General features: G+C 35.2%; 1 protein-coding gene across 2 annotated transcripts; it reads right to left on the bottom strand.

Annotated features, from left to right (window-relative positions):
- Window positions 1–2,853: 2,853 nt before the first annotated feature.
- On the bottom strand, window positions 2,854–7,155 carry LOC137739661 (putative beta-1,3-galactosyltransferase 2). Of its 2 annotated transcripts, none has more exons than XM_068479315.2 (11): window positions 6,651–7,155; window positions 6,031–6,127; window positions 5,829–5,902; window positions 5,524–5,732; window positions 5,362–5,425; window positions 4,742–4,814; window positions 4,506–4,626; window positions 4,123–4,210; window positions 3,887–4,012; window positions 3,679–3,788; window positions 2,854–3,447 (listed from the first exon to the last, which is right to left on the bottom strand). In XM_068479315.2, the coding sequence occupies exons 1-11, from the start codon at window positions 6,761–6,763 to the stop codon at window positions 3,296–3,298; spliced, it is 1,227 nt and encodes a 408-aa protein (XP_068335416.2). In that variant the 5' UTR covers window positions 6,764–7,155; the 3' UTR covers window positions 2,854–3,295. The 2 variants fall into 2 exon arrangements, with proteins under 2 accessions (XP_068335416.2, XP_068335417.2); XM_068479316.2 differs by having other exon boundaries at window positions 5,829–5,893; window positions 6,651–7,097.
- Between the last annotated feature and the right edge of the window lie 5,726 nt (window positions 7,156–12,881).

The raw sequence follows: 12,881 nt of genomic DNA, 5'->3' as shown, positions 1-12,881 counted from the left end.
AATGTCTTGGATTGGCTTTGTACGTTCATAGTTAGGTTAATTGAAATCTTGTGTGCTAGATGTTACATTTTACTAGTTTTGTATACATGATGCCATTTTTGTTATGCATATGGCATTTAATTCAACACATTATTCTGCATCCCATGTGCAAGAAAATGCATATTGCCAATAGATGATTCTTGGTGTGGCAGTAAAATAAAGGCATATCTGCTGTTCTGTCTCGTTGTGGTAAAGTTCTCTATGTACTTTTACTCTTGTGGTAAAGTTTTCTTTGCTTTTTTGTATGTAGGCATAACTAGCTGTAATCTTGGACGTCTTAAGTAGTTTCTAACTTTCTAATGAAGAAAAGAACTGTACTTTTTGCCTTCTGTTTTGTTAGTTTGGAACACAATTGGTTTTGGTTAAAGAAAAACTCTCGTACTGTAAAAATAATTCTATTATGCTCCAATGTATGATATGTATCAGAGGACTGATGGGCTTGATGTCCAGCCAAAAACCCAACAACCAAGAATCTGACTGCCGCGAATCCTGTTGCATGTGCATATTAGAAAAATCGATGTCCAGCCTAAAATCCAACAACCAAGAATTTAACCGTCATGAATCATGTTGTATGTGCATACTAGAAAATTCCTATTGTAAAATCTTGGCGAGGGTGATTGCTAATTCTAGTAATGATGCAAATGAAGTCGTTTTCATTTTCTGTCTTTTTCTTAATTAGGCCATCTTCAACCGAAGGAAGGCCTCCAAGAAATTAATATTTTAATAAACAGTGCAGGGTCATTTTTTACCATCTCCAACCCAAGGCCAAAGGGTTATAGTACCAAACATAGCCTTGTGACAAAAAATCATTTCAACCAAAGGCCAAAGGGTCATGGGGCCAAACATAATTTATTATTTAAATTTAAAAACTACAACAACTTAAATTTAAAAATTACAACTTATATTTAAAAACTACAACTAAAATCTAAAAACTACAACAACTTATATTAAAAACTACAACTAAAATTTAAAAACTACAACAACTTAAATTTAAAAACTACAACTTATATTTAAAAACTACAACTAAAATTTAAAAACTACAAAACTTAAATTTAAAGTCCATAATCAACATCATCCTCATCATCCGCCATTGTAGGAGTATAATCGGAGGCATTGGAGTGTAATCCGAAGTGTTCATTTGTATATTCCTATCATCCATCTCTTCTTGTATTTGTTCGGCTCGTTCTTCATGTCTATGGTTCATTTCTTCTGCGGCAAAGGCATTTTGCTCCGCCATTAATCGCAATGAGGCCGCCTCTTCCTGTTGAGCGGCATAATCATCCTTTGCCTGCCATTTTCCTTCAACCTTCGGGCCTTACTTCGTCCCATAGCCCTAGTTATGGAACCTTCACCCGAAAACGGATTTTCTACCCTTGTTTCTTGAATGGTAAGAGATCCATCTTCATCCCCATCCACAGCTGAGGATGCAGTTCCAAACACCAGCGTAGGACCTACTCTATGTTGAGGTGGATCTTCAAATAACACCCACTCTTTACAAATTTCCCAACAACCGTGAAACTGAAAGGGTTTCAAGCTGCCCTCCATATACAATTTCTCCGTTTGGCGTACCTAAAAATTATAATTACAAAAATTAAAGGAAATTAATTTAGAAATTAAATGTAATATAATTAAATATTTAAAATAAATTGTGAAAACACGTACTTCGTTGTAGTAATTGGCGCCGCTTTCATGTCTACTTGCGGCTGCTAACAGTGCTTGATGTCATTTATTCAAACTTGGATGAAGATGTTTCTTCCATCTTGAAGAACAACTCTTGTGGTTTCGGGTATTCGATGGAGTAGTGCATTCGTAGAACTCATAGTATTTTTTGAACACACGAGTCCAAACCCCTTCACTTGTTTGAGAAGTTCCCCTCACGCTGTCTTCCAAGACCCATCTATAAGCCCTACAAAGAGCTTCATCTTCTTTTCGGGTCCAAGCCCTACCTTTCATTGCAGATGAGGCCATTTGAAAATTATTAAAAAAATTGAAGGAAAGATTATTGGAAGAGGGAAGAAAATATGAGAATTGAAATGGTGTATGAATGGTGAAAATTATGTGACAAATGGTGCAGGAATGGCTTTAGGTATTTATAGGAAAAAATGAGAATTTTTCAAAATTCGAAAAAAAAAATTTTGCCAAAAAAAAAAAATTTCAAATCCAACGGTAACTAATGTTAGCTAGCTGTTGTGTTTGAAATTCTGGCCCGGCCCAGGGCTGGCTGGCTGGGTTGGGCCAGCCAATTGGCCCTTTTTGTCCTGTGGGGCCCACGGGCCCTTTAGTCTAGCCCTTAGTTGGAGACGATTTTCGGACTATTTTCGACCATCTGGACCCTTCGGTTGGAGATGACCTTAGCATCCAAAGAAAGATTGATCTTTTTGACCTTATAGAAAAAGAAAATTAGAAGCATCAATTTGACCATAGAAGATAGGCATGAGAGCGACATTTCAAGGGTGTGGCAACTTGCAAAGAGACTGCCGGACGAATTAGTCCTTCGTGTGTCCTGTTCGGTTTTGTTTTGGAAGTCTGATATTTTTATGTAAATATGAATTAGAGAAGGGGTTTATTCCCGACTTGATCATATGATGAGAGAGATAGAGAGACATTAAAACTATTGCAAGTAATATTTTGCCCAGAACAAAGAGAGACACACTAGGGTGTCACAAGAGATGTATATTCCCGCCGTGTGAGTGCTCTACCTCACACGGCGATATACATATCTGTAGGCGACATGCAAGAGACTTCCAAAAACAAGAGGCGGTGGAACCACGGATGGTGTCAGATGAGTTACAAGATAACTGGGAAAGACATCAATGCAAAATAATATGTATGTTCATATGCATATACCAAGGGGAAACAAGATTGTACAAGAAAGGCTGTAAAAGCTCCCACAAAGATTTGCATATTTATTGTTGCATTTGTTACTGTAGGCATAGAAGAAGAACTGTAACTTACAGTTTGGCTCTTCAAGCCTCTCAGAATTGTATGGGTTGGGGACCCCTCTATTTTCAATTTAGCAGCTGCTTTGTGGCCAATATCCTCTACTAAAATGGAGATGGTCCACACAGCAACGTCTCTCTCTCTCTCTCTCACACACACACACACACACTCTCTCTCTCTCTCTCTCTAAACTCTATTTTTTGATCTTGTAATTCTCTATACTCAATACAGGAGGAGGAAAATGAACTAAGAAAAAACACCTGCCTTTATACTTAAGCTCGAAAATCTTCCCGAGGTTGGAAGAGGTTCGAGCTGCCTATTCGAATCTAGCACTCCACAAGGCGTTTTCGCCTTCCCCGCACCGGCGGTGGACTTCCTTGATTCTCTCGGCTGACTTACAAATCCCACTGCAGCTCCAATCAAATGAAGCAACACAGATGTTGCCCGCCTGCGCCTTCCACTCACAATCTGCAGCAAACAAGTCTGCATTAGAATTAACGAATCCTAGAATGTAACAAATAGGCCACTCTTATTTTTCACAAATTAACCAAATAGTTGTTTACCCTCTAGAAAATGAGCAGATAATAGCATTAGCATGTATATTTTTTACTGCTTTTTCATATAAATCTGCACAAACTAAGCCATTTTGTTTTCGAATCATTACTACCATGGTAATTTTGAACGAGGAGGAAGACTTACCGGGTGGGGTGCCGCAACATAGTCTCCGATCATCAATATGCTGTACATCGAGTCCAATAAACCAAGATCCCAATGAGACATCCTCATTAGCGTACTTGTGTAGGACATGCCTGACAGATGCATACAAATGAGCACCACAAGTGCAAGAAGAGAAAAACAAACTTTTATGTATTTCAAAATCCATCCTCACATAAAGTCGGAAACTTACTGGTTTATTGATATATACGTAGCCAAATCTTTTGATATCGCATACAGCTGTCCTGTAGCATGACGGAAGTACTTGTTTCCTGGCTCACCAAATTTCCAATACTCAGGTTCATGGTATCGCACTCCCCTGTATGATCAAATATTCAAGAACTCAAAGTCAGTTTGCTTTCTTAAAAACTATCTGAACACAGAAGGAAAAACAAGAAATAAAATAAACAATTATCAGTACTGGCTTACTTTTGTGCTAGAACAGGACCAGATTTCATGCATCCAATGTACAGGCGCTTTTTCTTTCGGTGTCTGACTAGTGTTTCTCCTAGCGTCGCTGCAGAAAATTGAAAGGATAGGTTCAGTGAGACTAATAAATTGCTCTACCAAGTCTAGGTACACCCAAGTTGGCCGCCGGTAAGATCTTGTAAGCTTAAAATGAACAAAAGAGGTTTTCACAAAGGGTGAAGAACCTAAGTAGTTTGAACTATACTTGTGATTTTGTAAAGCTTGTATTGAATCCATATGTTTCTCAAATGGAAAAGAAACCTAGTTCTTTCACTTTTTATGTCATCGTGCACAACAGTATCGTATGAAAAATGTTTATCATTGCAAAGTAAATCTTAAATTACCAATATTTACGTGGACATCATCGTCAACTTTGACATAAAAATCTGCATCCCACGTAGCAACAGCAGTAGCAAAATAAATCTTTGTCTTGGCCGACAATTCGAGATACCCTTCAACATGGTCCTGCGAAAGAGGCATAGAGATGAACATGTTATGCTCAAGACTCAAGTGAGCTGCAAGCATACACATGTGGAACGAAGAGGACAATAACAACAGAAGAACGACTAAAAGACATTACCAGCTTCAGGATATCTCCATGCTTTCTGTCCTCTGCTTCAACAGCTCTATCTAGAATACCTCCTGATGTGGCACTTGACAAGGAACAGAAACAACTTGTAAATTCAATTATCCAAATAATCCCATGACCTAGGAATTTTAAGTGCAAATTAAGTTGAACCTAGCAAGGCATCTAGATTATGGAGGCTTGAAAGTTCTTTTACCTGGAGAGAAAGAAATAGAGAATGTACTGTCACTCTGTGCATGTACAAGTACAACCCACGAACACTGATCTTAGACTCCAAGAAAGATTTTTTTTTTTTTTTTTTTTTTTTTTTTGTCATTACATGGATACCTTTCAATTACCTACACTAGCATTTCATGCTGTTTATGAAATAAGGGTGTTCAAGGACACGGAGTTGTGATAAATTGTAAATGGGGGAAACATAGTCTTGGCTTCCATCAGCTATAACTGAATGGGAACCAATGCATGAACTGCAGCCTAGCAGATCAATGACTTAAACTACATCTGCGACGAATTACATTCTAGCAGACCACAAAAGGTAATATATCGCATGCAAAGGATGATAAGGCCCCCTCCTATTTGACATTAATTAGCAAGAACGAAGATTAAATACTCACCTATGACCAATGACAAAGCGAATGATGATACCCTTCTCTTCCTCTAGTCTCTTTCGTTTCTCGCCTATAATTCATGTTTTGCATAAGCAAAGGTAATCAGACGACAGATGTAAACAAATCCAATAGAAAACAAAGAAGGAATTAAGGAATCAAATTATGTACCTTGTGGCATCCACGTAGCACGAACTGAATCTCTTCTTTTCCGGCTGCTAAAAGCAGTATTAATTCCAACAACCATCAGATACCTTCTCTTCGCTGTTGAATCAGTCTTCAAGTCACCTGATAAAGGAGAGCCACTACGTATCGACTCCTGTGTTGCCCTTGCTGCAGCTAATTCCATCTCTAAATTTGAAATGGTCTTATCTAATGTTCTATTTCAACACACAACATAAAGTTTTTGATCAGAAAACTCAGAAATCAACCAAAATCGCGAAACATTATGTTCTTGTCAGAAAATCATAACTTACTGTATAGCATTATGAGTCTTATAAACCTCCCCGAAAATGTCTTTATCTTCGCGCTTCACCTCCTTCTGATTCAACTAAAAGAACCAAATCAGATAAACATAAAAGAAAACTTCAGATGAGGAACCTGATATACAAATTTTAATACATTAGCGAATAACAAATCTCGCGATGATACAAAATTAAGTTAGAGATGAAACATTACAGATTTCGGATTGCAGCCCTCTGAAACTAAATTTAAATTTTCTTCTTCCATAGCTGTTCTTCGTGTGATACCTTTACTTTCTGGCACAGTCCACATTCTGCAACCGCCACATAAATTTCCATCAAAACTTCATGACATCTCAACAACCAAAAGTTTCATCCTTAAAAATTCATGCATGTTCAATCAAATTCAGAAAATAATTAACCATATAAAAGCCTGGAATTTCAGAATCATCCAACTGATTAAAACCAGAAAAACACAAATTTATCAAATATAAAAGGATGGTGCTATACACACACTTATTTTTACAATACGGATTGAAGGATTGAAGAAAGATCAATGGACAAAAACGGACAAGGCTTTGTGGAAGGTAAAAAGGGATTTGTGAATAGCACTACCCATTAAATCCAGCATCAAAACCAATAACGACCATTTGTTCATGATATAAAAATAGAAATTTTTTTAATAAAACTTTCCAATTGAGTTACCACTTTAGGAAACTGGCTCGAACCCATTACAGAAACAAGTACAAAGAACTGGTTGATTGAATAATTTCCAACAATTCAAACAAAGTGAATTTAAAAAATAAATAAATAAAAATTGTTCATAAGAAACAGTACCTATTGGTGAAGAGCATTCCGGCACAGAAGCAGCTTAAACAGAGAAAAAGGGTCCATTTCTGAGAAATAAATCTTCTAGAAGATGATGGGTCTCCTCTGCTTTTCCAAGACATCTTCTTCTTCTTCTTCCCCAATTCTCTTCTGCTTCCAAAACAATCAGCTTTTTGAAGCAAAACCCATGAAAGAATGTGGAAGAAGAAGAAGCAGAAGAAGCACTTTTTCGAAAGTGAGCTTTTTTGGGGTACAAGATTTGAAGGCAGTATATGGAAGAAAGTAGAGAGCTCTGTTTAACAACTTGTTATTTGTATTGTTCCTTTCTTTATCCTTTTGCTCTCTTCTTGTTTCTTGTTTCTCTCTCTAGAAACTCTACATTGCAGGCAAGGGACGTTGAACAGAAGAGAGACTAAATGACCAACAGCACCTGTCAGACTAAATGACCCTAAACCTAAAGGAGGCTGATTGTCTGCCCTGTTTGGATGCTCTTTTCATCTTTTCTTATTTGTATGGTCCCAGACAAGTTAAGTGAGCATTTTATATTTATATTATTTTTTATTTTATTATCTTTATAAAAAAATTAATATAAAATATTAATGTGATTTAATCGTGATCTCATAAAATATAAGTAGATAGAAAGAGCATCAAAGCAAACAATCTGCCTCCAAACCTAAATTTACCAAACGGTACCTGGCAGACTAAATGACCTGAGTAACAGTTCCTGAAATTACATTATTACCCTTCAACGTATGTTTTCTTTCTCTCTCAATTTTGCTTGAGTTTTATTAATAGTTTATTCCTCTTCCAACTGCACACATATATTGGGTGGGAGTAGGGCCATGCGGACTGTCGACATGTTCTCATCCCTGGTTGTCACATGGGAAAATGTGGGTTTTGGTTCACACTTCACATTGTGAGACGGTATGATGGTTTCTTTTGAACTAGATGAGAGTCTTTTTTCTATAAACTTTCTAAAGATTTGCAATTGTATCTTGGTAATGAATGATATTATGTTATCAAATTAGAAAAGATTTGTAATTTAAGTAATTAAAAGTATTTGTTTCTGTATTTTAGATCTTAATTAGGTTTGGTTCTTTTATCCTATTAAAGTTTTGCTTCATTGTTTAGGTACAGTGTTTAAACCATAAGTAACTGTTTGGGTATAGTGTTTGAACGATAGTTGGATAATTATATAGCTAATATAATCTAGATTAATGGTGTTACTACCATCAACACGTGCATGATTGACTCCCAACTAATGTACAGACTACACGTATGCGTAGATGACTTTACTAGCATAATTCAAGAATCGATAAAACTTGTGATCCCCTATGGGGGAATGCCGAATGCACATATCCCACCTTTTGCGAATAACTATCTTTTTCATCTAAACTCTATAACCAGAATCGTTCAATTTTTTAATCTTCATTTGAAAATCATATCTACCAAAAAAAAAAAAAAATCGGTTAGTCATTCAAATATATCAAATAAATAGATGGTTCATCATAAATATGTTATTTGGTACTCACACCATCGATTTGTTCCATACATTTCAATTACTAAACAATCTTCGATTCAAATGTTTTTTAGTAGGAATGATCTTCAAACAAAGATTAAGTAGGTGAACGTTTCAATTATAAAATACAATTAATATACGTTATTCAAAAGAAGTGGGATATGTGCATTCCCTTGTAGGAAGACGCAAGTATTATTCTTCAAGAAGTATAGTGTTACAAGCATCCTACCTAGTGATCCTTAGTAGAGTTGACCATGGACGTTAAGTAGACAAATACGTACGTACTTAGTGAGATAGGGCGAACATTTTTTATTTTTTTTATTTTTTTTTTTGCCGAAGATAGGGCGAACATTTGATTCCATTTCTTTGCTTAGGACTCGCAACTCGCAAGAGCACGTCGACATGTTTAGAGAGTTTATTACAAAAATGTTAAAAAAGTAATTAACAACAGTTCTTATATTTAAACCCCCACTTGTGGTGCTTAAAAATCGTTTACGATGTTTGAACAACTAAATAATGCACAATCTATGATAGCAATACATTCGACATGCTTAAAGAGTTTATTACAAAAATGTTTGCGTATCATCTAATATCACAAGAAGAACTTCTAGCTCATGAAAATTCAACAAAATCCACATCGAAGATGTAAAAGGAGAAGCCCTACCTCTTAAAACCATTGCATCTAATGCTATTTTTATTGTTTTTAAAGGAAAGGGCATGAATAAATGTATTATACTCACTGTTCTTAAAATTCCCGCATAGTGTCGTATATACTTTTTTAGGTGTGCTAGACGGCTGGTCACAGTTTCGATTAATTCATAGATATTTGAAAATTAAAAAAGGGCTCCTAGCCCACCTAGGCACCCCCTTTAGACATAAAATAGATAACTTTCATTTTGATTTTTTTTTTAATAAATTGTAAGAGACTTATCAAATACTAGAATAAACACGCATTATATGATTGTTCACCAAGTTTTCACTATGTTCTAATATTTTATAATCTATATATCATTCTATTTTACAATTTTTATATCCCAATACAATTATGTATTTTTTTAAGTATACATATAATTATATGTTATATAATAAATTTAATTAAAACTTGGTTATACTATATATTGTTTTGAGAATTGGCCTTAAGGACCTTGATTACCTTTAGTAGATAATTACTCTTAATTAATCCACCAAATTGTACACTTTCTAACTCTCTCAACCTATGTGATCTTGAACAAGAAATGGGGCCTGCAACACATAATTCTAAACTCATAACTTTTCAAAGGAAATGACCACGAACTATGGATATCGTTGGTTGGAATTTTGCACGAAAGTACTTTCATCGGGCAAAGATTAGTCGACGTAACAAACAATTTAGCCGACAGAAAATCAAATTAGTCTGGAAAGTCATTTTTTCCTGTAGTTTACTACTACAAGTCTACATCAACATATTACACCCCAATTAAGCTACTGATTAATCCATGCTTAGACTTTATGCAAAACATATATAAACACAATTATAATAAGATCATGTTTCTAGTGTTATTGAACTATATATATAATTAATTAGGATTAAACCTAATAACATAACAGTTATCACACCATTCTGATTAAGTGAATAGCAAACCACAAACGTTTCTCAAATTTGATTTCCACAACTGTTTAAATATTTTATATTTAATTTCAACCGTTCATTTCTCGTATTATCCAAAATTATGTAATATTGAAGAAAATTTTATAAAGAGAAGAAAAAAAAAAAAAGTGGAAGAAAAATTTCGAATCGAAGAAATAAATTTTGGAGGGATATTTGAAACAAATAAAAAAGCCTCTTTACTCGTGGTTCATGAATCATGATCCGAGATTTGTGAGGGTTTTTATTTTATAATCCTATTAGGAAGAGGCACTTAACAAATATGAGAATCTTCAAGCTGATGATGAGAACCTGGTCTGTTCACAAAAAGGGCAGCCAAAGGCAACTAGCTGGGCTGGAAAGGTTGCCAAGTGCACGTGATCAGATCTAAGAACCCTGTTACGTGGCACGATATGATTGTTGGACCTTAACCATGTCGGTTACTCATGTGACTTGTGGTGCTCCGACTCACCTGGAAACTGCAAAAGTCTGCATGGCACTAGGGCCACGTGTCACGTGGTATTATTGAGTACTCCCACGTTAAGTTATACGATTCCTTGGCTACGAAAGAGGGCTAGACATCCTCTGCTTCTTTCTGGAGGGCAAATTAACTTAATTAAGTAGCTGCGTTTAAATTTAATTAATGTGTTGGGATAATGGTTCTTGGATTTACCCTCGAATTATAATTTGAACTTGGATTTAATTATTTTTTAATTACTGGAAACTGAGAGCTAAGATCCAATTTAGTTGGAAGTCTCCATATTGGTCCAAATTATTTAATAAGGTCATCAGAACCTGGAACTTATTAAGTTTAGATAAACTCGAAGTTCTAAAAATATTCATCTATTACTTCCATAAACAGTGAATCAACCATATGCTAATAAGCCAAGTTTTATTATTCTCTTAAAAAAAAATAAGAGCGCCAATATTTCTTTTGTTTTTGGCATTTTGGATAAGATTTGGACTTAAAGTTCAACAGTCTTTTTCTTTTTGGGTGAACATGCAAGGAGCAAAATCCAAACATAACAAGAAGGATTTGAACTTGCAAACTTAAGAAATCGATCATCTGAACTTTTAGCAAATTCATGCACATCAAGAATATACTAATTTGGACTTGCAAAGATATTTATCGATCATCTTCTAAAGTATTCCGTAAACCGTTAAGAGATATACGACTTTGAGAGCCTAAATTATGAATAAAACCGAACTTAAAAAATCATGTATAAAAATTGCAAATTAAGAAAGAAAAGAGAAAGAAAATATAAGGTGGGATGTTGAAATCGGTTGGAAGACGTTTGCTTCGAAAAGGATTCCCCGTCGCTTTACAGCAGCACTACTTCATACTGTTCATATATTCTCTCTAACTCTAAGCAACCCAAAGCTGCCATTACACAAGATTGGTTGGTGCTGGTGCATCCCATTTATCAAATGCAACAGAACTACACAAGCCTTTATCATGAAGCTAAAGGGTATTTCTGTACCAAATTATACTTTCTGCCATTTTTGCCAATTTGCAAAGGAAGCTAAGATATAGCATTATTTTATATGTTCTCTAGCTATATCATTATGGGATGACCTTTTTAGTACAAGTGAAGGTACTTTGTTGAATTCTTGGAGATGTGCCATTTAGGTTGCTTATGATAAGAGTATGATTGCCATTGTCTATGGCTTTAAGCAAAATCTGATTAGCTTTTACATCAAATGAGGGAAACAAGATTTTGTTTACCACCTCAAAAGAGCTGAAAATAAAGGAAAAGGTTCGTCATTCCAAGATGTTGGTTGCTAGTTTGATTTAATTTGTGAGCGTGATATATATTGTTCGCGTATATGAATAACATGACAGGTTTTTAGCAACTTAAACTATCTTTCAGAGTCATTATTATATATGTCTAACCTGGTATTTTGATCTGATTATTGGAGTTAACATGGTATCTCTCTTAAATTAGTTGGAAATGCATAAAAAGAATGATGTAACCTCAATCGTCTTAAACTTTTCCACATCATACTCAAGATTCAAACCAAATTTTAATTTCGTCATCTCTAACCCTAATTGTTGATGTTTCACATTTTCTAGCATTCCATACAATTTAAAAATTAATCATTTTCTAGTTCATTCAAATTTTAGACATGTAATGTTTTTCTGACGTCCATTTTCATAATAGGAATGCTTAGAACCACAAATGCATATGAGTTCTATTATAGAGTCAACAATAAAAAATTATTCACACGCCTACACTTTATAAAGTCTTTGGTTTCCAAAAGTTTCCACTGCCGCGAAGAAAAATATAATAATACAATTTTTACCCCAAAAAAAAAAAAAGATAGTGCAATCTTAGACATGAGGATTCTCTCCGGATCTTCTTTGTGAGGATCTTGGAGATTCTCAAATCGTGTTCGTTCATCATAAATCGTGCGATAAAAAATTATTTTAAATACTTTTATTTAAAATTAAATATGAATAGTACATGATGAAAATTAATCGCACGATGTACGATGAACAGATATGATTTGAGGATCAGGAGAGGATCCTCATTCCAATCTTAGTAGTTGTGCTTTCATTATTAAATACACCAACTTTAGCTGAAATGGAGTTGTTAGCTCTCATTTCATATGTATCATCCAAACCATACTACAAGCTACAAACTCTCCTTCATCCATTTCCAAACGTCAAATTCCCCTCCATCCTTCTTACGAGTTTCCCACCTTCTCTCTCTCCCTCTCTCCCTCTCTCTCTCTCTCTCTCACACACACACATATGCAGCCGGCCGGCCCAAGAAGGCAGGTATGTGCCATCAAAATTGAGCCATCGTCTCCCATCCACTGCTTTCTGTCTGCAGGCCCATACAAAAACATGTGCCATCTGCATGTAATCAATTCCCTTTATTCCCTCCCAACCCGTGTTGACAGTTTGGTTTTGGTTTTGGTATCTTCGAGAATTAGAATTGCAAATTAGTGTAAATAAAAAAACAATATAATGTCATGCAATATAGGAAGGCAAGAGTGCACAAGGCGAATTAATTTTTGTATACCCAAATTACTTATAACATGGTGTATATTTCTTATGTGTTAAAAACTATAACATGAGTTGACAATTCGG

Source organism: Pyrus communis, chromosome 9, assembly GCF_041283825.1.
Source record: "Pyrus communis isolate YQ-2024b chromosome 9, ASM4128382v1, whole genome shotgun sequence".
Classification (NCBI taxonomy): domain Eukaryota; kingdom Viridiplantae; phylum Streptophyta; class Magnoliopsida; order Rosales; family Rosaceae; genus Pyrus; species Pyrus communis.
This window is presented reverse-complemented; position numbering and strand designations above follow the sequence as displayed.